Here is a 25,381-nt window from a genome sequence, read left to right as displayed (position 1 = left end):
TGAGGAATCTCTCAGAAGCCAAAAACTTCTTTCCTAAACTGACTATATTTTTCTGTATTCCATTTGTTAAGAGCTTCTGTTTCCAATTTTAAATGATTCATCTATGAGGAAGAAAATGCATTGTGTCTGAAGCACTGATTTAGAAAAAATATTCTCAGTTTTCATTCTGTTCTTAATATCTTGTCTCCAGATTGACCTTGAAGAGTCACTTGAATGTTTACCTTAGTTCTGTGTCTATGAAACAAGACTGATTTTTTTTTTCTCTCAACTCTATTATGCTGATGAGGCCTAATAAAGGCTGGGGTGTCTAGATCACACCGTACCCTACCCTACCCTACCCTACCCTACCCTACCCTACCCTAACATAACATAATATAACATAACATAACATAACATAACAACATAACATAACCCTTCATTTGTAACACTTAAGAAACGGCCAAAGCTTTTACGAGTTTCAGATGTGCTTGAACCTTATTTTTAAAAGTATGTAAGAGATTTCAGAAACTAATTTTTCTGTTTTGGCGTGAGATTACAAACTGTTATTAGGATTTAGTTACAAAAGGTTAGTTTTCATGGGGTATTTTTTGAAAATGATGTCCTTAGTTTAATACCTAAACCCATTTCTAAACATAGCAAGAGAAGTTAAATATAAGGAAGACTGCAAGATCCATTTGTTTTCAATAAAGCTCTACCTGAGGATTTGTGTTTGGTTGGAGGAAAGGTTACATACTGGTGATTTAGAATACAAATTTTGTACTCAAAATTAGACACTCTTGATTGTTTAATAATGTCATTTCTATTCATGGTGCCCAGCATAGAAAAATAATGCACAAGAGGAGAGAGCAATTGAAAGTTATTTGATTGCAGTCTTTAAAAAGATGAAGTCTGTATTTAGCTGTAATCAGCTGCCCTTTGAAAACCTCTTTTTTGCTTAAAAACGGCCTTTGTGCAGTCTGCATCTGCCATAATTGGTTTTCTAAAGTCTAGCGTTTCTTTATTTGCCTTCCTTGAAGGGGGGGGTGGGGGAGTGGGGGAGGGATGGGTTTTTTTGTAGACCCGAAATAGAGTCTGCATGTGTATTTCTCGGTTAGTTTTTTTATAGGCATCTATTTGAAATGTCATTCTGCTGGTTTTCTCTGTTTTCAGCTTCTGGTTGGGATTATTCAAGCAGCTGAGCTGCCTGCATTGGATATGGGTGGTACATCTGATCCCTATGTGAAAGTTTTCCTGTTGCCTGATAAGAAGAAGAAATATGAGACAAAAGTCCACAGAAAGACCCTTAACCCTGTTTTCAATGAGCAATTTACATTCAAGGTATGTTTTTGATAATTATTGAAACCTCTTTATTCAACCACTATGTAGCTCATGCTTGGCTACAAAGTTAGATGTCTTAGTTGGTAACTGCAACTTAGTGACTTTTCATATTGTAGAAACCTATGATACTCAAACTTATGATGAAAATGGTATAACATAGGGCCAGGCCTCAGCAGGTGTAAAAGGCACAGTTTGATTTTAGGCACTTCAGTTATCCTGATGTATAACAATCTTATCCATATTTTATGGCTGGATAAAACTTACAGGAAAGTCAGAAAGTAGTGACACTTTGACAAATGTCAGGTAAATTTCCCTAGACCAGCATTTTCTTTAAATATCTTTGTAACCTGATTTATGACTTTTGGTATACCATTTCTTTTCCCCTCAAAAATAAAGTGAAACTCTTGGAAAGTAAATGGATGAAGGACAACCTGGCAGATTAATCTTGCCAGAATTTGTCATAGCAATTCTTTGCCATGCTACTTTACATATGAAAAGAAATCATGTCTCAGGTTTAATAACATATGAATTAAATAAATGTAGCTAAGCCTTACATTGCAATATTTAAGTTGTTCCAACAGTATCTATCAATACCGTTTTTCTAAAACCGTAGCCATACCTAAACCTCAGTTAAATACAGTAAATGGATACTATACAGCATGTTTCATAGTGCTTCTCCTAATATGCATTCCTCTGCTGTTACTTCAGGCCTTTCTCTCTATGCCCAATCTTATAATGACAGCTACAGATTGAAAACAGGAACAGTGAAAGACTCAGGCTATGTAATCATTCAACAAGAAAGATATCCCTGGAGGCCAGAACTACTACTGCATATATAAGCTTATTTTTTCCCTTGAAGATGTTCATAAAAATAACCTTTTGTGTGGAGTTATTTTTTTCTTGAGCTTTCCTAAGAGAGCATTTAAAAGAAAACAGAGTTCTAAATTACAGATTCCTGTGCAACTCAAAAAAGAAAAATAGAACCAATAATGCTGTCATCTAAGATGAAGGCACAAATTATAAATAAGATCATCCACTCCTGGGTTATAATGTCCACTTGTTTTAAGTCACACCTTTAATATTCAGATTCTCTATGCTCGGGAAGAAAGTTTGCTTTCCATGCAAGACCTTACAGAGTGTTTGGGTGCATCCCAATCGAGTATTGATCATCCCCTGGATCCTGTGGTCTGTACTCAGGAGAAAAACAACAGGGCATGCCAAGTACTATCATTGTGCTGGGGACTACATTGACAAAGACAAGTGATCATTTGACTAGTGCTGCAACTGTAATAAATAACTTCTGTGGGAACTAGTCACAGTGTCTTGTTTACTTGGGCAGAGCCATACTTCTGTGACCAGTTCAGGTGGTGCACAGCTTCTGTTGGCATCCTTCCCACCTCTCCCTTTGGCAGAGCTGCCCACCAGGCAGCCCAGGCCCATTTTGTTACCTTCTGGGCACAGTTGTGAGCTGCCCACCTTCCTCCCAAAGAAGGGCTAATGGGGATGAGATGGCTCATGTTTCTGCTGTATTGCATGTTGAGCCCTGGACCTCATTCCTTCTCTTCTTTTGGTGATTCCCTGTGTCAGTCCCCTTTTCATTTCTGTTTCCCAGACATCCATGGTGCTGTTCCAGGCTGCAGGTGTTCGTCAGGCTCTGACTGTCTGAATTGTATACCCACACTGTGCTGCCAAAAGGAAACAGAAATACCAGCTGGACTACAGCAGTCTGGCAAAAGGAGGTGTTCTTCCTCAGGCCCAAAGTGGAAAGAGGGTTCGTGTCTAGAGAAGTGGCATGTCTGTGCCAAAAAAAACCCACTCCTATAACGTGTCCTTCTACCAAGGTCTCACCTGCATTAAGCCAAGAGGCTGAGTATCTCTCAGATGAGCAGAAAGCAGGGAGAGGGAGCAATCCTTCACAAGATCTAAGGACATCCTTGGTAGTCCTGAACATAGCTGGAGTCTGAGGCTACTTTAGAGGTAACGAATGGAGAAAGCATTTAAAGAGGAAGGTAGCTAAAATAAGCTTTACTGAGGTCAAATGAATGATTAAAAAAAAAGTAAATAATAATAAATTTAGTCTTTTCATGCATTCCAAATTACCAGGACCTGTTACTGATGGAAAAAGAAACTTCAGAACATTTCTCCTGCTTTTGAGGCTGCATAAAAATCAAGGTGAAATGCTTTAGAATTTTTCTTTCCACATACATTTGCCTTCTATGGCTCTTTAGAAGCTACAAAAAAATTCACAGAATCAAATTGATTTTGCTATAGTATTTGCTACAATACACAACCCTTACCCACTGAAACTACTGTACTCAGTAATGGAAGCTGGAGCTGGATCTCAACTTGAAAAGCTTCTTTTAAACATTATATAACATGTTATGAAAAAGGAAAAGTACTCATGTTATTAATAAGTACTTTAAAAAGCAAGTTGAAGCCAAACAGTAACAAACGGCAACAGTCATAGCGTTTAAACAGACTGGAACATGCAGAGGTTAAGAAGTCCAACGATAATGCCGTGCTTTCATTTCTCTTATACAGACAATTAATAGAGAAATGTTTACTGAAGCCCATGGAAACCATTTATACTTGCAGAATATAATCAAATTGACTGAGTGTTCAATGTAAGTTGAAATAGTTCCTCAGTCAGACCTTTCTAGACAGCCACTCAAGTGTAGCTTACCTGAACTGCTTGTCTTCATCTGAATATTAAAAATGTGACTCATAAGCATCCTAACCCACAGCATCTGTCCAAAACACATCAGAACAGCTGGAAAATCGGTCAGAATTTGGCCTTCTGCCGCCACAGTTTCTAGCTGTACGCTGTGACTTAGAAAGCACCTTAGTATCTACAGTGTGAAAGGTATAATAATGAAAAATATCCCTTGGTAAGTATTAGGTAGTGGTACCGCAAGAGAACTATTTAGTGTCTAATTACTTTGTGTCACATACAGTAATCCTGTTCTGTTTTTTTCATCAGTCTGGGAGCTACCCATTTCTGAGTGATGACAGTCAATTTATTGAGGAAAAGACACCCTTGTGTGAAAAGTTCATGTGTCTTCAGTGCAAATAATTGGGCTTCCTGTTTCAGTTTCATCACCCACAAAATGATTTGAAGTAGAATGAGAAAAAGCCAGGGAGTGATGAGTGAGCTGCCACATTGTTCTATCGAGTGCCAGAGCCTGGTCTCAAAAAATACTGCATCTGGTGACTCTGAAACAAATACACCTCATAATTTTGTCTGCAGTTCAATTTACCTGAGATGACAGCTGATAAACCAAAGAAATAGATTTGCATTGTAGAGGACTGATCTTTATTGTCTCAGATACAGAGTTTGTCATTTCCTCGTCTTTGCAGGTGCCATACTCTGAGCTGGGTGGAAAAACTTTAGTGATGGCAGTTTATGACTTTGATCGTTTCTCCAAACATGATATCATTGGGGAATACAAGGTTGCAATGAACACAGTGGACTTCGGTCATGTCACTGAAGAGTGGAGGGACTTACAAAGTGCAGAGAAGGAAGAGGTAAGAAAAATCAGACTTTTTTTTCCCCCAGGACACTTTTATCCTCAGCTAGAGGAACAGTCAAACTAGCAACATTTTTTCTGCAGAGACAGCTCCCATCTGTTATCAGCATTTCTCAGACTTACTTTGCCTGATAAGTTTTTGATAAGCATCTTTTCCAATACTCATTGAATGGTACATTCTACTTTGCTAATCCTATTTCCAATCTTTTTGATAGTTTATGCAATATATTAAGGAAGTTTTCATGAGTTTGACTTTTTCTTGAATTGATGCAGTTTTGGTACATAGAATTTGTATTTGAATTTTAAGAGTAGTGTTCATTTAGACTTCTTTGTGGTCCTAATCATTCTCAGTGTTTGCATCTCAAGGTATCTTATTCTGCATGAAGATAATGGTAGGTTTTCATTAAAATAATTTACAGTTTTATTGAGCTGCTATGCAATAATATCCATGGATTAGAATTCTACATTTGACAAAGACCTTGGAACAGTATCTCACTCAAATACTAATCACCTTTTTTATTCTCCTCTCTGTACCAGCATCCTATGGGTTCATTATATAGTAGGTATAGTGCTACCTAAAGTACACAAGACACTGTTTGGAAATATTTATTCACTACATTGTGCATCCTATGAAGTTGTTCATACCAGCACATCCACCTTTTTGCTTGTTATAAGACCATTTTGCACTCAGTTTTACATTATTTTTCCTTTTGATTACTAGGTGATATCTGCCCACTCATAATAGTCAGCGTGCACAGTGTACTTCACGTCTCTGGTGGGAGAATGAATCTGAGTTCCTCATCGTCTAATTCTGCTAATAAGCAGTTTTGGATTCAAACCTTAGTTTCTGTAATTAAAGGGACAGTCTCTGGATGAAATCTTACTTAATGCAAGTAACAAATACCTGAATATTGCATTTAGACTACAAGTTGTGAAAAATTCAGCAGATGCTGAGTCATGCAGCCTTCTCAGATTTTCAGAAATGGTAGAGTTCAGTCTTGCTTTTTGAGTGCTTTTTTTTAAAGACTGTATTTCCAGATGGCTTTCTTCTACTGCTTATTGATTTGTGCTTATTGCATGTGTCATTGGTACCTATGCTATATGGGGCGTTTGTCTTCCACTCTCAGAGCTAAAGATGAAAACATAAAAAAAAGAGAAAAAGGAAATTTGCAGTTCAAGGGCCCTGTTCCTTTAAGGCATATCAGAAAGATAGAAGTGTGAAATGGGAGTGCATTAATACTTACAAACTTCATTAAGTATCAAATCAGTCTTTTGTTGCATTGTCATGTTTTGCTGTTTCAAAACACACAAAATAAATACTACACAAAGAGGAATTGACACTTTACCATTCTAGTCTAATTTAAAGATTTTAGAACATAAGCAGTGATATTCCCATATGCAGCTGATAGATAACATGGTATAGATTAGTGTGGGGTTTCATCTGTCATGTGGCACAGAACATTGCCTCTTGGATTTTCTGTCTCATGTCCATGGTAAAACCTGACTCAGTCGTCTGGTTGCTCCATGAAGTTCATGTCCTGCTAATACAAAACGATGAAATATTGCTTGAAAATAGATACTTAACAGTGTGAACTACTTCCAAAAATGCATTCTGACTTGGAAATAACTTTTTATTAAAACAGAATGAGGTAATTAAAATAAATATTTTTTAAAGTATTTGGGTATTGGAAGAGTATTACAAGAGTTTTGAATAGTTTGCAGTAGAGATGAAATCAAGGTTGTACCTTATTTGTGCTTTCAGAGCCCAAATGAACCGGTGGATGTATATTTTTACATGTGTTTGTCATTTGTCTATGTGAATGTATTTGTATGAGAGTAATGTTAGATAGGAGAGACGAGCTTTTTTTTAGTTCCCATTTGAGCCTCTGCCCTCACCTTTCTTAACAATTCAGGTAATACATATGCAGAAAAAACATTTTAATTTTTGTAGGTTTTTCTATAAGGCCTTTTTGAAGTTGCTACCAATGCATGGCTTTTTTATTTATAAGAAGCTAGGCAATATGAACCTCTGAAAGCATCATGAAAAACTGATTACACCAACTCCCTAAATATTTTTTCATAATGCAGGAGGTCTCCTGTTTCATTTCTGTATCACTATGCTCATAAGCATGCAAGGTATCCAATAAATATGAGATAATACTGTAACCTAAGTTATTTGGAGACTTTGTTAATCTTAGTTTTCTGTATGCTAGCTGTAGCTTTTTCTAAAACATCTCCTGAACCCACTGTACAAATAAAAAGTGACCCCACAGAAGCCAGTTACTCAAGATTTAGATAAGCCAAGTGTATTTAATCCAAAGGGTCTTCACGTCTTTTTGCTGTTGTGGAACCTCTACTTCTGTCATATATATGTTGAGCCTCATTCAAAGAGTTGCTTAGCCCAATTTGGAAAAGAAACCTCTACCTAAAGAACCAAGTGAGTTACATCTGTCAGTGGTTTGAGAGCTGTGTTTCACAAAAAATGTCATTCATATTTCCATACTTGGCTACTGCCAAGTACCTCACCACCTTCAATGTTCTGGCCCCTGCTCTGCAGCAAAGATGCCAAACAAATTCTAGTACATTTTATGTGATAATAAATAGGGGACAGGGAGGGATGGGAGAGGTCCTATCTTCGTAAACCTGTTATCAGCTGACATGGCAGATGTTGCAGAATTCACAGCAGATACAGCTGTGACCAAGAGGTATCTTAGCTTCAGAATTAGCAAATACAGTCCTGCACATACAAATGTATAGCATGATTTACCTATGCCAGGTGTGTAGCAACAGACACATGCTTGTCTCTTGGTAGTGATCGTGAACACAATATGTCGATCTGCCTTACTCATTGTAAGAAAACATGATAAAAAGCAATTTGAAGCCTAAGCAAATGGATTTCACCCAGAAATATATGACTATCAAAATACCTTTTGTAGACTATTCTGCATGTTACAATTGCTTAATGAATTTGCCCTTGAAAAGCACATCTGTGTGTGGTCTGCAGTATTTGAAGAATTACATGTTTGTTTCCTTTTTGCCCTCACAGCACTTAAGTAAGTTTGTCCATTCTTAGCAACCTAGCACTAACAGGAATTCTAAATATGTTTTCATTTAAGTATCTGATGCCAAACTATCCTTAATGTTTTCATTGTGGCCCCTAAACATGATGCAGAAAACATCTCCCAAACCACATCAGTGGCAGTTGTCACCAATCACTTTGAAAAAACATCTAGGTGGCATCAGTCAAGCTGAGTATAAAGTTCTTATTTTTGTGTCACATTATGTTGAATTAAGTTGATGCATATCACAGAACATACAATTCAATTAACACTGCAATCACAGAGGGCAAACTCCTTTTACAGTTACTCTTCTTTTTGCTCATGAAGCTCCACTGTACTTTCCATCCTGTTTTCTAGATGGGCTTGAAATTGATGGCAGAGGATGAATGTTTAATGAAATACTTGAAGCTCTACCTCTCACAGCCCAGCCATTTGAATGGCATCTCTCTGACACTGCATTGTCTTCTGGGAAAGGTCTTATTAATATATTTATGTTGGTGAAGCACTTTGAAGGTACAAGGCTTTATGTAAGCATTTGTCATGACTGTGAGAGGGTTTTGAGAATGTACAAGTCTCTACAACAACTGCTAAATATTGGGGAGGCAAGCACTAATGAACTGCATTCCTTGAATCCTTTTTTCCTTGCTGCTGTTAGCTCTGCAGTCCTTGTGAATATGTGGAGGTGATTTATCTAATAGTCCTTCAGTCTCATATGACTGAGAGCATGGGAGGGAAGAGTGGTAGATATTGAAAGGTTATTCACTTTTACCAAGCCTGACATGTAATCGTTTGGGCACAGAGTGTTAAAAAACAGATGATAGGAGTTTGCTCCTCTGTGTCATCTACCAGATGTCACTGCCATTAACTTTTATCTGAGTACACACTGCATCCAATATCTGTTATCACTCTAGTACAGAAGGCCAGACAGACAACTTCTTTTCTCACAGCAGTGTGAATCATACTGAGAGTCATCTGAATACTTCAGCTGATTTCCCTCCAGACGTTTTGTTATATTGGCACTTAAATTGAAAACCTGTTGTAGCAAACATTCCAAGAAATTTTAGGGAAAGTAAGGAAGAGCAGAAACAGCTCTTTCCCTTGAAAACAGTGGAGAAGCAGAGCCTTAGTCCACACAGAAAAGGATCTTTGACCTGCAAGTATCTACCACCAGGAGTTCTGCAGACCTCTTAACAACTGCCATCACATATGACTCTATGCATTATCTGATCAGGCATCCACCATGGATAGGTTACCTGACAGATGCATGCTCGTATCACAGTGGGTTGTGATGGATATATTTTGTACTGGGCTTCTGAGAAGTCTGCTGGAAAACACCAGGAAGATGCACAACACCTGCTGTCCTACATGATGCACAAACCCAAGCAGGAGAGGTGCTACCGTATTTCCTTGCAAAAGGAAGGGTGAGATGCAAGTGTTCTGCAGCTGGGGAGTGGAACACCTGTTCTGTGAAGCTTGACATGCGCTATTCATGAGGATTGTTCTTTCCTTCCTCTTAAAAAAAATAAAAGTTGAAGGAAGGAGATGGGAAACTGGGCCTGAAATGGGTAAATGTAATACCTCAATATGCTTCATAGAAGTTGGATACTGGAAAAGTTAGTAAGCCAACCAGCTTATTCAATCCTCAGCACTGAAACTTGCAGAGCTAAGAGGAAAGGACATTTTTACAAATGTCACTGCAAAGTCACAGCAGCAAATCATTGTCATTTTCTGTTATATCAGAGATGGACAGATGATCTAATAGGCCTTTTCCATCTTTAATAATAACACTTTGGTCTTACACAGCTTTGCAGATAGCACAGTGCTTTGCAAAGAAAAGTATCATTATCCCTATGGAGATGCTGTCAGAGTGTCAGACAAAGTTTGAAATGGGAGGCTGCCTTTATTTCGCTGTGTATTATATTGGATCACTATGTTTTCTGCATGGTGTTCAAGTTTTCTTTCTTCTTACACCCAATTAAAACTTTAAAATGTTAAATCTAAGGGCGTTTAATTTTCAGGTTTTGTGGCAGTTACATACAGTAAATGCACAACGTTCAACATTGTAAGTGCAGCATCTGTCCTGAAAAGGAACTGAATTTGATAGTGAGACAGGTAACAAAACAGAGGTTCTTAAGTCTGAGAATAAGCAAGACTGGTTTGAAATTCTTCAGTTAGTTAAACCAGTTAATTAGCTGGTTGTCATCTTGAAATTGAAGATGTTGAAATGTTGTGATTTTAAAGATAAAACCATATGACTCAAGTAGGAAAGTTATGGTACTGTTTCAGGCTATTAGAATTAGGCACTTCTTTTCTCGCCTTTTATACTCAAACTGCTGACAAACCCACTGTATACCTTTGTTGAATATTCTCCTTCTTAACTCAGTCTCTGGAAGAGACACCTAACTTAGGAGGTCAGAGGCATTCTTGTGTTGTTACAAAAAGAATGTAATTGGCTTATTTGAAATCAAAAGGGAACTTGTCTTGCTTCATCTCAGAACGTCTGGCTTTACAGATACTAAATTCAAATACAGAGGACAGTAGACAAGAAGGAGAGGTTCCATGGTAGTGTTAAATTCAGGCTCTGCTGGGGCTCTTCTGTTTCTGCACAGTATTCATTCTGAGAGCAGAAAAACTTGTCTTGCTTATTTGTCAAAAACATAATTATTACCATTTGACTTTCAAATATGAAAGGGCATCTTGAGGTTAAACTGTGCTGACAAAGTAGATCCTACACTTGGTGCTAAGCATCTAGTGATCCATGCACAAAATAATAATAATAATAATAATAATAATAATAATAATAATAATAATAATAATAATAATAATAATAATAGTAATAATAATGTTGATTCTTGACACTGGAACAGGCTGTCCAGAGAGGCTATGTAGTCTCCTTCTCTGGAGACGTTAAAAACTCACCTGGACGTGTCCCTGTGAAACCTGCTGTAGGTGAAACTGCTTTGGCTGGGGGTTGGACTAGATCTCCAGAGGCCCCTTCCAACCCTGACCATTCTGTGATTCTGTGATTCTAGACAAGGCATATTCCTAAAGACCTTGTAGAAAGTTACAAGGCTGAAGGAAGGAATAGCGGACAGTTCCCCACCTGCCTCTTAATGTTATTGTGGGGAGGTTAATTGCTCAAGTATAGGATATTTTAAAATGCCTAATAGAAAAGAGTCCAGAGTACGCAAAAGCACTGGGCTTGGATGTTGAACATACAGTGGCATTTGTCTGAATGGTGTTTTTTTAGACGTTTGAGAAAGATCCTGAGAGGGATCAAAATCATCTTAGAATTCTTGTTAAAAAGGCTTAAGCATAATTTATATCACTTAGATGCTGGAAGTATTTTCCATGTACCTGCAAGTGATTCGTTCAGATAGCTGATGTATCAGTCATTCGCATGTGTTGAAGTATATTTGAAGTGGACGAGATAAAGCTAAAGCTAAAGCTACAAGACAAAGAGATGTTTTGGATGGAAACTGCAGAAGGAATTCCAGGGAATTCAGCCATAATCATGGAGCACTCCCAGTTATAAAACTGTAATCTGGGAGGGTTTGCAAATGGATCTGCAGAATCAGCTGAATGGTGTGAAAGGGCCACAGAACATGCTATACATTAATTTTTCCTGCATTGTTCTCCACCTGGATTTTATGTACTTACTTATTTTTCTGACTGCTAGCATCAGTGAATGCATTATCCAGCAGCAGAAATTACATTTCTCACTGGGACTCTAGACAGAAGCTTTGCTGTAGTCCTGGGTAATACCTTATTTCCCTTTCTCCCCCCACTTTGCAAACCAACAGTGACAAAAATTATTATCTGATGGCTGCTACAAACCAGGATCAGGAGCTCAGGGAAGCTATAAGATGGCTGTATCAAAATATTTCATCATTAGTGTCATAGAAGGACCTTCAGAACTGAGACCAGCATTTTAACAGTCATAAGGAAAGAGCAGCTCTCACAAAGAAGAGGACAGCTTTTTTGCTAAAAGGTTGAGGTATAGTATGCCATGCTGGGGTCTCCTGGCTTTGTTGTGCCCAACCACATAGAAATAAAATATCTTGCTTTCCAGAAGCCTGAGAAAGATATATTTCTGAAAATGTTAAAGACAAACATTTAGGAATAGTGACCTGAGAAGGAAAGGGATTAGCAATTGTCTCCATTTTTTCCCTCTGTCAGCTCTTAAACACCAATTTAGACCATGTCAGGGATTACCATAGTAACCATTTAACCTCTTCTCAGAGCCTGTTGTGTTTCAGTTTAGTTCAACAACGATCTTAACTGGCATTTGAAGCACTTTGCATTGTACCTGTGACAGGAATTAACATCAAATGTCTTTAGAGAAATCACAGTTAGAATCTAGAACATAATACTGTATTTTCAGTTTGGTGGTATTAGGCTTTTATTGTTTCTATGTTAATATTTTAAGAGGTAGAGTACATGAATTTAGGATGTGTTACCAGGCCTTATTTCTAGGGTAAATGGATGACAGACAGCAATAACTTGTTCCTACAGTTATGAAACTCAGCCTTCCACCAAAGGCCAAAGAAATTCCTGACATTGGCTGATGTGGTGTTGGTGTGGTGCAGATGGGTGGTTTTAGTGCAATCAACACTCTACTTCTTCCCTCTTTCTTTTCTGTGGTGTTCTGCAGTTTTCTCTCATTCTTACCATCATAACTAAAGAAACACTCAGGACATTATGATTTAATTTGTATTATAAAAACATTTGGAATAGCATAGCCTTTTTCTCATGTTCATGTCTAATTCAGTCTGAGCAGGATGGTGTTGTACAGCGTAACTTGCAGAAAAAAAAACTTTTTACAGAATATTTCTATTTCTGCATTTTATGCATTCTTCCCTTATAGGTTAATGGAGAACTGACATTTCTAGTTTTTAAGATCCTGCAGTCTACAGACACAGAGTTCTTTCTGAAGGACTGATTATAGCTAGTCTTTCACTTTCAATCAGACAAAACAAAGCAAATATTATTATTCTTGAATGTTCATCAGTAAGTCTTAAATCATACATAAGATTTAAAGAGATGAGCAAGATCCTTTTCTGTACCTTCTCTGAGCGTGAACATTTATAATGGTGGTGCTATACAACTCAATTTTTTTTAACGTCCTTGTCATCTAGAATTCCAATAGTAAGGAATTTTACTCCAAGAATGATGCCATTGTCTAAAGGTCAAACCATTTCTCTCTCTCTCTCTCCCTGTCTTCAGACTTTCATAGCACTGGCTACATGAAGGGAGAAAATCATAAAATGCTGACTGGTCTCTTAGTTTCTTAGTCTTTTAAGGTTGGGGGTTTTGGTTTGGTTTGGGTTTTTTTTTTCCTAGCTTCTATTATCACACACCCGAGTGAGTCAGTTAATTATTAAGTTGCACTTTTTTAACTTCCAGTCTAATGCTGTGTTCCTTTTTAGTATCTATGTTGACCAGAGATCAAACTTCTGTGAATCACTCCACCTCCTCACTTCTCAGCATGTTCTTGCTCTGTTTGTCTCTGCATATGAGATGTAGACCTGAGTGTGGAGCAGAAATACATCTTTTTTTTTTTTTTATGATGCATCTTCTGTGATGGAAGCTTTTGTGCAGACTTTAGTAGTTTTGTGAGCAGCCTTTAACTGCACCAACTGTGACTTTTTGTTTCAGATGGCTCAATGGCTGGCTTACTTGCTAGATGGATGGAGTGGTGCTGTAGTTGTTTCATCCCTTCCACTGGCAGACTTTCCAGGGCATGGTTTTATTCTGTGGGGCTTAAGTATGATCACTGCCACAGAATTACTGCTCCTGCTGTCCCCTTAGAGCAGAACACAACTGACTGAACAAGCATCAGTGCGCAGATGAAATTGATAGCTGATCTTTTGGACCCAGATATTGTCTATATGTGTTTCTTGCTGGCCAAGCACTAGATGAAAAGAAATACCTGAAACTGAATCCAGTGATATGGAGGCCAAAACATTTTCCTTGAGCATTATTTCTGCAATTACAATTATAGAAATAGTGCCAAAAGTAGGAGTTTTCCAAACTAGCAATCAGATAGAAAGTTCAAAGTGGTGTGTTGTTGCTGCTTGATCGGCTGGATGTATTCACCTACAACAGAACAGAATTAGGAGTTATTGCCACCTTTCACTGTCACTGATAATGGCAACTAAATTTGGGAACCCTTCTTAGTGCCTTTTTCCACTTGTGGCTGGCCTTGAGTTCAAATCTCTTCTTCTTAGATAGAGACCTTGACATAATATTCTAACCTAAGTCATTCCCTGGGTGATTACCATTATGTGGGTTTATTACTTGCTTTTGATGCCACCGGCACAGAACATGGCACTGCGGCTTCTCAGTGGTATGGATGGCAGTGGGCAGACAGCTCCTGAGCTTCCCATTAGATCCTTAACCGACTTTAGGTGCTACTTAAATTACTTCTGGTAATCTTCAGAGCTACTGAGCTGTCTGGAATCCAGTTATTTTACCTTTCTTTTTCCATATCTTTTTTCAGTAACTGAAAATTAACAGGAGGATCTCTGCCGAGTGGAGCTCAGGCTTCAAAACTGGCAGCAGCTCATTTTCATGTGGGCGCCCTGAGGTCTGCAGCTGACATCCCCTGTCTGTTAATGCCCAGCCCAGAATTAGGTAGCAGTGGATTATGCTGAAAGTGTTTTTACTCTTTCAGACTTTCACATTAATCAGTCAGACTGAACATAAATTTTCTGTGATGTTTTAGAGAAGGCAAGTTTTCTAGGAGATACGGGTCATTTGAATTAATTTTGATTACTCTAATATTTTGCTTGTACTTACTGTGCAGAAAATAGGTACAACAATTACATGTCTGTGACACAAAGTACGAGCTGCAGTTCTTCCACAGCACATCTCTGTAACCAGTGATTTTTTTTTCTTGTCATAGTAGATTTTCATCCCTGCATTTTCTTTTTCTATCACTCTTAGTCATGAATTTGTATATGACATTACATCAAAGCCCTCCAAAAGATGCCACCTGTAACTTCACGTGCCATCCAAATATGTGCATGCTTCCCCATCCTCTTTTTTTTTATGAGGACCAATTTGTCTCATTGCAATTTGATATAGCAAATGATGATGTTTCTCTAGCTATAGAATCTCATACTTTTCTACACACCCTTTAAATCATTGAATCATTTAAAATCTCTAAAAAGACATGATTATTTCTTCAGAATGTCTGTCTGTGATACTAAACTATTAGTTGATTTCTTAGTGGATAAATGTATGCTTTTAGTTTTATCCATCAGCCTAAAGGAAAAATATGCACATTTAGTGTATTAAAAGTTACAATTTTTGTGATGAAAAACATAACATCCAAAAATTAATATTTTCTGAGATATGATAGCTGTAAATCAGAACAGATTTTAATTAAGCTGTACAAGATCTGCTGCAGCAATCATATGTTACAGAATGACTTGGGAATATTGGCTTCCTGTTTGGACCTCAGCTGCAGAGTTCTACAATTGGCTTAAGTTCCTGCAAGCACAAACACTGGTCACATTATGTAAGAATTCATGGCTCTGAAACTTTCCTGTTTATATGTTCCCTAACATGAAAACTCGCTGTTCATCAGCCTTTGAGCGCAATAAATACATATAAAGCTAGCTGTGAATATCTTGTGTGTAAACACTGGGACATGCTCCTTAGACTTTTTAGCTCACCTGTTCATTGATTCCTTGGGTGTGTTGCCCGACACTGTATGAGCTTTTACAACTTACTGAGGACAACAGGCCTTTAAATGTGATCTACTTTATTTTCACTGAGCCAGACTAGCTAACATTAAAATTTTCTTTCTGTAAAAAAAAAAAAAAAAAACAAAAAAACCAAACATGTCCCATTTTAAAAAAATTTGTTTTGTTTAGAAATACTACTGTTTCCTATCAAATTGGGTATTTTTATAAATGAGGTGAGGTTCTCTGCTCTAAATCTGGAGGACTCCTAGATCTTCAAGGAACATTTTAAAGAACCTCCTATAATTAAACTTGATCTAGAAAACAGGCAGCATCCTGGAGATTGTACTGTTCCCCCTGGGCCAAGCTGGGAGGTAGGTGGCACAACAAAACCCCCTTACAAGCTTGAAAGTTAGACCTTCCTTGGTTTTGGATCGAGGAGCTGTGATTCTCAGCCCATGGCATTTTGTTCTGGCTGCTTGGCCATAGCCTGCAAACTCCAAAAGCTCAGATTTCCTCATGGCACCCTGACTTTCAGCGTTATCCTGCATGGTTTTAGTCGAAGTTCACCAAACCAGGTCTCCTGTGACACATATTAATATCATCTAATCAGAAGTTTCTGGAAGTCCCACTGGAAGAATCCACGTGAGACCTTGCTGGCAAAGGATACAAAGATAAGGCTGCTGACAACGGACCAGTGTTTGCTGGTAGTAGCAGTAGCAGTAGGCAGCTTTGCACCTCCACTGGAAAACTTAGAGGGTCTTCAGACCCAAAGAGTTTGCAAGTTACTGATTTTACAACATCAGTACATGGAGAAAACAGCACATCCCTTATAGCTTCAGCAGTTACTCTATCGGTTAAAAATTTTACTTTATTTGTTATTTGGATGTTACTGGATTCTACTCCAAGTCACTGATTCTTGCTGTGCTCTTCTTCAGTAGATTCAAGCCGTTACATACACGATGCTTCCTCTTCTCTACAGTGTTTATGTACTGTAATCAAGTGCATAAAAACCTGCTGGTTTCTTTGATCTGCTTGTTGTCTTTCATTAATTGATAATGTGTGGTCATCATAGCAAGGACTCTGTTCATGCCAGATTTTTAAGACAGTACCACATCCAGTGGTACACCTTGCAACTAAGAAATCAGTGACTGATCTGATTATCAATTACAGTTCTTTGCTGTCTACTGACCATGTATATTTTTGGATATATGCTGCAATCCCAATCTGTAATCTAAAGCATTGGAGTCAATTGCTTTTGGAAACTAGGACACTCTTGGTGTAGTAGAAACTACATTAACTAAGCATTAAGGTGTCCATACTTACTATAAATGGTGTTTTCAAATCAAGCCAGGGTATGTACTGTGGCTTCCTGTACCCTGTCACAGGAGGACAAGGACTTTCTGTAGAGCAATGCACATATAATAGTGTAATAGTTATGGAAAAGCTTTGTGATTTGACTACTCACAGTGTCTGATAAGCAAAAAAACCCCTTCCAAATGTATTACATTTCCTTTCGATGTTGTACTTAGACTACTCACTAGACTAGCCTTTTGACATGCTATAGTTAATAAGTTTTCCATGCTGTCAAAAGTAATAATATTAATGTGCCATTCAGTTAAATTAATTTTGTTTTGTGGACTGGCCTGCATAAACGTCAGTGACATTTAGAAATATGATCAGGCAGGAACTGAGGAAAAGCCAAGTGGCAAAATAGAGCAAGATGCAATCATTAAAGCAGAGCAGCCAGCTGCAAGCATTTGTGGATAGGCAGAGAGTTACACAAGACCAGGCTATGCTGCTCAGGCATATATGTTGCTTTTAATTCATTCATCCCTTTCTCATTTATTTAAGAAATTAATTTTCTTCTTGTTCAATTAAGAACTCAGTATGTTTGGTAGCATGGTCTCTTGTCTGGAAATGAAAGAGTGCGTTTGTGCTAATCTTTGATTTCAAGTGCCTTCAGTCACAGCTTTTCTCATTTTGCAAGAGGCAGCTGATTGTAATGCTTTTAAACTGATGACCGTGAAGTGTCATTTTCTACTGCTAATAACAGTGTTTTATCTTTCCATTTCCTCTGCTTTTTAGAAAGCAGTAATAGAAAGGCTTTCTTTAAATGGGTTAAAAATGTAATGAAGAAGACTAAGAGGAGGAAGCTAACAAAACCTGACTTGTTAATTTTTTAATAACATCAGCTGGTTCAAACTATTGCACAACTTGCTTTCAAGTCAATTTACCATTGTGTTGGAGAATATTACATAATTGGGGCAGTTAAAAGAAATGCAGTCTACTACCTTTCTATATATATTGCAATAAGAAGACAGAGATTTGTGAAGAATTTCTATGTCAAGTACTGCTGTTTCAGGGGAAAAAATGAAGAAAAAAAGTAGATTTTTATTTCCATGGAAAGATCCTAGTAGGTCTGTTCCATTTAAGCAAAGGTAAAAAGTACAGAAGTTGTACCACAAAGGAGTCAGAGAGTAGCACTGTAGTAGGGAAATCAGTCAAAAGGAATATGCAATTAAAATGTTTCTTTTGGCTCTTCCTCACTCCTACTTTGTACTGTGACTATAGCCCTACAGATACCACCTCCTGATACCTTTAATAAATTCACTTAATTTGAAAGATTGTTACCTGTCTGCCCTAAAACTTCTCCCTTTTAAAACTTACTGCATGGATCTTTGCTTCTATTTCTGTTCTCTGTTCACCTAGCATCAGTCTCCCCTCCATCTCTTCTTTAGCCTGTTGTTACTGCTAGTCCCTTTTTTGCAGTGTCTGAAATGAGCCCTCTGGATCTTTTTCTCAAGAACTCTCTGTTTCTTCCAAGATCTCCTGCTATTTCACTTTGCTTTGCTTCTTAATTTAGTTGTTATGTGGCTTGTAACTGGACACTTAACGTTAACAGGAGCTTCCTTTTATGGCCAAGTTTGCACATTTAAAGGGAGTATAACCTATGAAGATACTTCTGAAATTATGTTAGTAAAAGCAAATGGGAGATACTTTAGATCACACTCTGTACTTTCATTTTGTAAGACAAGTGGGTTATTCCTGCGAATAGAGACTGATCCTTGAATAAGGAAATACGTAGTAGGGCACTTGTGTGGTCATATTTTATTGTTTTAAAATATTTTCTTCAAAAGTGCAGTAGGTACAGTCATGAAGAAGATTCTTCCTTTTCTTCAGAGGCATTTATTTAGCACCTATTTACTGCTAGCTGTATAACAGCATGACTGCTCTGTTCATGGGCATGAAATCCTTTTAGACAGCAAAGGAATTATTCTGCTTGTCAGATTAATGGTTTAGTTGTTAAAGTCTGTAAGTTTATATTGACTGGGTTGATCATTAACATTTGGCAAGCCTGAAATAGCTACTTCTGTAATCAACTTCTTGACTGAAAAGTCTGGGGAGAGTTCTCCCTCTCCTATTCACTCTCAGTACTTTATTCCAAAAGTAGTTCATAGACTTTGGGGTATAGTGGTACTTGCTGTGCATACATAGTCATGTGATAGTCTCCAAAAGTGCTATAATGGGCTGACAGATTAGCTCCAGCTTTTGTTTCTCTTTCCGGTTCTTCTTCAGCTTTTCCTGCTGCACCATCTATTTCTAGCCTGTTTATGCAAACCCAGTTTTAAGAGCTTCTTTCTCACTTCCCACTCCTTTGCCTAATTGTGGCAGAATCGTTTTCATAATGTGGGGTCATCTAGTCACTAATTTGCAGGCATAAGAGAAAAAGATTGTCTTGCTTTCCTGATCATACCTATTTCAGGTCTGAAATTTTCTGTTTTGTTCTTTAACCATGGATTTATCAAAAATGCAATGCCTTTTAAGCTGGTAATGTTAAAGACAGCCATTGTGGCAATAAAATTTCAGGTTTAAAGAAAAAAAGGGACCCCAACAAACTAATATTTCCTTTTCCCAGTATGGTACCTGTTTGACCCAGGGGGTGTGGAGAAGCAATACTTTCCCAACTGTAGATCCCAGAGATGTGTATGGGTTGATAACTCTGCCCACTTCTATGGTGGCTTAACTGAAGTTTTGGCCCGTCCATGTAATCCATTTCTGCATCCATGTGATTCTGTTACTAGTATTATCGTGACACCTTTGTATCTTAGTGTATTCATGGCTTACATGCCAAGCAAAGAGATTTATTGATTTGAGATCGCCATGTATAGACAGAACTTCAGAACTGTCTGAAGCCTGTGGAAGTGGGAATTAGGATTAGCGATTCTGTCATTATAGTTTACCAGAGTTTCCTGAATTTGAAAGACTGTGATTTAGCTTATAACCCACCTTTATGCTGTCCCTGTTTTCTCCACAGAGTTTTAAAACATTTTGGTTTGCTGCAAAAACTACGCAGTGAACATTATGAGCTTCCATTGTAAATATTGATTGGTGGAAGATCGTATTTTGGCTCTTCACAGATAAACTACATCCTATTGTGTTTCTCTCAGGCTTATGCAAATATCCACAATCAAATATCCACAACCAAAACCAGGTATTGAAGTTGGAAGCCCACCTCACCATGTTTATAGTCTTCATCTACTGACTATTTTGGAGTCTTCAATCAAATGAGGAAAAAGTACATGGTGCTGTGGCTCATTTTTTGGTATTGTTTTACCAAGATAGATGAAAGCATCAACTTTCCGGTAATATCTTCCACAAAAATGTGGAGAATGGTTATACTAAGAAGATAGATACCTGTGTTAGAGGTTCTGCAGTGCAAATGAGAGTAATCTACATAAATAGTATTTTTCTCTGTAGCTCATTAGGAGAGTGTACTGTCAAGGAAAAAATGACTACTGACAAATATGAGATGAAACATGAGACAGGCAGAGTCATCTCTAAGAAGTCCAGGTTCTCAATAGGACTTCCAATAGCCTTTTCTAAGCTGAAGAAGTGTTAGCAGCGCTATGTCAGTTATGTTCTGCTCCATTGCATCCTCTTTAAATGTAAAGAAGTTATGAAGTTGCTTAGATGGGGAGAGCCTTTTGATTCGTATTTAGGCATTATACATGAATAGGTTATGTCTATGAACCTCCCAGTTGGAAGTTTCTAACACTAACTTACAGTTTCCATCAGAGATCAAAGTAATTTGCTAACATAAATTATTTATATATAGGGCTGAAAGAAATTAATAATAACAATAAGGCATCTCCATGAGATAATCACCATACCAGAAGCACTCATCTGTACCTTGTAGCCCTGCAGGGGTTTGTAATTATCTCCTGCAAACCACACCTCTAGTGATTGCTTTTTGTTGCTTCATTGCAGTGCTGCCACTTGCAGTATTTTGCCTGACAAATATAAAAACAAAAAAAAACAACCAAACCAAACCAGATTAGAAACAGAAAACCTGTGGCAGTCATGCAAAGAGAAAATATTAAAAGTACAAGAAATATTGAAGAATTGCAGTTAGTACAGATTTTAATAACAGCAAAGAAAGTACTAAACATGATTCTGTAGTCATTTAAAGAGGTACCTGTGCTTTTTCTTCAGGTTATTCACTGGAATGAGCTCATCACCTGCTGCCATTTCCCATGGCTTGCTGGTGATCTATGGGAAACTGTCTATTTACATGATGCTGGCTTCTCTGTGCTTCCTGCAGCTAAAATTACATTAAAAGAAGCTAAAAATGCATTAAGTTCTCTCATAAAATTACTCTTCTGTGTAGACAATAGTGGTATTTGCACAGAAGCATAACATGATTACAGATGGAGAAAAAAGCTGGTGAGAGGTGATGGTCTCAGTGGCAATAACTGTAAAGTACCTCCTCCACCTCTGCTGAAGCACTCAGATTAGAAAACACAATCCTAACACCATTTTATGCTTACTAAACACAATCTATTCTCAATGCAAGTACAAAAAAAACCCCACCAAACAAAAACTTAAAAAAAAAAATCCACTCAAAGGAACAATTAGAAGCATGGTATTGATTTAAAAGTACCTTCCAAAACAGGGATTTAGATACTCTGTCAATTAGGTACATTTCTGAGGAATAGAAAGGAATACAAGTTCCTGTTCTGCTACAACTAAAGCTCTGCCTGGTGAGTCTAGAGGCAAGAGCACAGCCCTTGACTATCAGGTGATATGTGAGTACAAAGGTCTCTTAAGATAGGGAAGTAAAACAAGCTTTCAAATGTATCCTTTTTCAGTCTTATTCACAGCCCCATGAATCAACCAGGCTAATTTAAAAGTCTGCTATGTAACAGAGCAGTGACCTCAGAGCGCACCGGGCAGCTGGGTGAGCTGTGATCATGATAACACGAATCAATGAGTAATTGATTTCTTCCATTCCGTACAAGCTGCAAGTGATAGATCAACTTCACCATTAGCCTATAGCCAATATGGAGTTCCAAAACTGAATGTCAGGGGAACAGGAGCATGTTTTGCTGTCACCATGCCATTGCAGGCTCCGTCAGAACTGAGCATGAGCTATGCAGATTGCACAGCTGAAATCCATATTTCCATGATCTGAATCTATGCTGGGGTTTATAACAGTATATGCAGACAGAGAGGAATAGGAGGTCCTTCCACAGCAGTGCAGTCCATGCTGTGAAAGACATCTTAGGTTATTCTAGATGTGAGTTAAAATTTTAAATTTTCTGATATTAGGATCTGTTCTTTTGAGCAAGGTTGTAACATCATTACAGCCCTCCTCGTCACATAGAGGTCTCTAAGATACTGCCCCCCCAGCTACCCCTTCTGCAGCCTGAAAAGTTCTAATATACTTAGCTGTTCCTTCTGCAGAAGCTGTGTCATATCTTTGATCATGCCTGCTGGTTTTCTTGGAATCTTTCACAATTCTACCATATCCTTTTTCATGTGGGAAGGACACCATAAGTTTTCAAGATATTGACACATGTGCATTCTGACAGTGTTTTTGTAAGTGATGCACACATTTAACATCATGAGCTATTTTGTGTGCTCTCTCTGAGCATTTCCTAACTATACATAACTGTGTTTGTTCTTTATGTTTCCTGACCACGGCTGATCACTGAGCTGTTTTGCAGGGAACTATCTATTACAAACCCTGGGTTTTGTTCCCAACTTGTAATAATCAATCCAGAGTTTGTCACTTTTTGCATTATTGTTGTAGTTTCTAAGTTTTTTTAAAATAAAAGGAACAGTAACTACATGGTGCTGTTCTTAATATATACCACTCTAGTCCATTGCTGGAAACAACAAAGAATCCCACATCCCCAAGGAAGTCTTCTGACACCAGCCCATGCACCTTTTGATAAGGGAGGAAGATGTAAACTCTGAAGTATAGCCGAACATTTTACATGCATCCGTGAGATGGATGTGCTGCAGGTGCTCATCCAAACCTGGATAAAAAGTGATTGTGTGTAAGACCTATTGAGAGAAGAACTGCCACTGATGCTGAAAAATCGGCTTAGTGGATGAAGTTCTGTTTCTTTCAAATTGCTTGGAAACTCAAGGTCCCAGCTGGAAAGGAACATTTTGGTTCCTTTTACGTAGATGTAAAGTCCTTAGGACATGGGCTGTCTTTTCCCCTAGGAAATACCTACTACATCCATTGATACGTGAGTCAGTTGCTCTCAGTAGTGTTCCCCCAGCTTTTTAGGTAAGGTTCTGACTTTGCCTCTTTGAACCTGGTAAATTGCTATATTCTTTTTGCATTTGTGGTGTGGGGGAAAAGTGCATATTTCCTGCAAAAAAAAAAAAAAAATCACCTCCTGTCTTAACAAAAAACTTGGTACACCCCCAAAACTTTTCAACAACCACCTTTCCAATATATTCTAACAAAACATTGGAACCAAAGAGATATATCTCCATAGAAATGTGCTTTATACTCTACTGCCTGAATAAATTGTGGAAACAGGCATATGCCATAAGAACTACTGCCTTTAAAAGAGAAACATTGCTGTCTGAAATGCTTTATTGGACTGTTCAGTGTAACCTGATTCTTCTTGTCTCAAAGGCAACCTTGTTACCCTCCTAGAGATAACATTGTGCCTGAAAAGAAGGAGGAAAGCAGCTTGGATCACCCTAGTGATCATTTCTAGCAGTATTCTCTTTTTTTCTCTCTCCCTCTCATATCTGCAAGTTCAAATCTGTTTTTGAACTTGGTCCTCCTTTTAAAACAAAGTTCCTGTAATTCTGAACTAATTCAGCCTTTCCCTCTTTGCCACAACTGTTAGGTAATAAGCAATTAACAGCAAAGGGTTGCATTTGGCAGGATCCCAGGTGATAGGCTGCAAGGCTGAAGGCAAAACCAAACCCTTCCAGCCATTCCTGTTGTGAGGAGGGATGCACTGAGTGCTTTCCTGGTCTATCTCTGCCTTTTTTTTTCTTTTTCTTTTTCTATGCCTGTCAGGTAAGAGAAAAGTCTTTTTTTATACTGAATGTTTTTTGCTTTGTGTTTTTGATACTTTTTTCTTTTGTGACAAAGTGTGATGAGAAAGATAAGAAAGACCCACAGAAAACAGTTTCATGGAAAATAGTCTAGTAGTTGCACATGAGTGCGTGTTAAATGATTGCCACCGAAACACAACTTGGAAAAAAAACCCCAAAAACAAATAATCATTACTTAGTTTACAGAGACCCTGATTGCCAGGGGTGAAATTCTGAGCAATATTACTTACTTTGCAGCCAGCACATAATGTCATTTGGCTCCATACAGGATAGTTGCTGTGGAACCCAGTTGCTGCAATGGGCTTGAGGTTGTAAAGAATTTAAGCTGGGCAACTTGTGGCAGGTATCTTATATTGACCATTTGAGTGTTTTGTTTAACAGTAGGAGTTTAGATATAATCCTGATAATTTTCTGTGGGACTTTCAAAACTGTTTTTTAAAGGTACAAAATATTATTGAAATATAACACCATGTCTTGTTTGCTTTCACAGCAAGAAAAACTGGGTGATATCTGCTTCTCCCTCCGTTATGTGCCTACTGCTGGCAAACTGACCGTTGTCATTCTGGAGGCAAAGAACCTGAAGAAGATGGATGTTGGTGGACTATCAGGTATGTGCATTAAAATCTGCCTGCAGATTTTACAGGCTTGTAAAGGCAGAATATCAATGCATTTTGCTGTTGGAGGTGTCTGGGTTGAGAAGGTAAGGGCTCTTGTTCGCTGAAAAAAGCAGTTGGTGTTTTCTGAAAGTTGGGGCCTGATGACTGAATATACATTCTAGTTTAAGAAAAGGAGATTTGTTATATATTGCATTCCACTACAAGACGAGGTCTGAGGAGTTAAACAGTCAGATGACAGTGCCAGCTCTCTGTACTTTCCTTCTCTCGTGTTGCCTGGAGATTAATACTGACTATTCAAGCAAGAGAAAAAAATCTGACTACAATTCATATTGTCTGTTTAATCTCACAAAATGTGAGCATTTCCCTGCAATGTTACTGATAACACATAATAGAGGAAATCACCACAGGTCACCATGCTGACTGCTGGTTGAGGTGCTAGGGTAATTGTTTCTACATTTGAAGGGCTCAGGTGTGATTGCTTCCATGCACAGAGCTGGGAGTGCTCTGCATTTGCATGTACACCAGCAATCAAAATGATAGTCTTGCACTTGCGGTAGTCCGTGAGGTTGCTATCTCCAACATGCTCAGTACCTACAAACAGCCTTCATAGTCTTTCCTTATAGTAAGGCTACACACCGTGAGCGAGATGATGTATGCCATCTCTAAGAGAGGGTGCAGTCAGCACCTGTGACATCAAGGCTGTGCCTCTGTGCTCTAGGGCTGTGTCCCAGGGATCTGGTGGAGCTTCGTGTGAGCTTCTGTTCCCTGCTGTGTCTGGAATTTGGACACAAATT

At 38.1% G+C, this 25,381-nt stretch overlaps 1 protein-coding gene across 4 annotated transcripts in view; it reads left to right on the top strand.

The window, feature by feature from the left end:
* Positions 1-25,381, top strand: part of SYT1 (synaptotagmin 1) — a 357,438-nt gene that overhangs the window by 278,047 nt on the left and 54,010 nt on the right. For all 4 annotated transcript variants that reach the window (XM_037390041.1, XM_037390039.1, XM_037390038.1 and 1 more), the window contains 3 exons: positions 1,150-1,317; positions 4,675-4,842; positions 24,461-24,578. In XM_037390041.1, the coding sequence (XP_037245938.1) occupies positions 1,150-1,317; positions 4,675-4,842; positions 24,461-24,578 (454 nt within the window). The remainder of the gene's footprint in view (positions 1-1,149; positions 1,318-4,674; positions 4,843-24,460; positions 24,579-25,381) is intronic.

The sequence above is a fragment of the Falco rusticolus genome, chromosome 5 (assembly GCF_015220075.1).
Source record: "Falco rusticolus isolate bFalRus1 chromosome 5, bFalRus1.pri, whole genome shotgun sequence".
Lineage (NCBI taxonomy): Eukaryota > Metazoa > Chordata > Aves > Falconiformes > Falconidae > Falco > Falco rusticolus.
The sequence above is the reverse complement of the archived record's forward strand: the minus strand, read 5'-3'. Positions and strand labels throughout refer to the sequence as shown.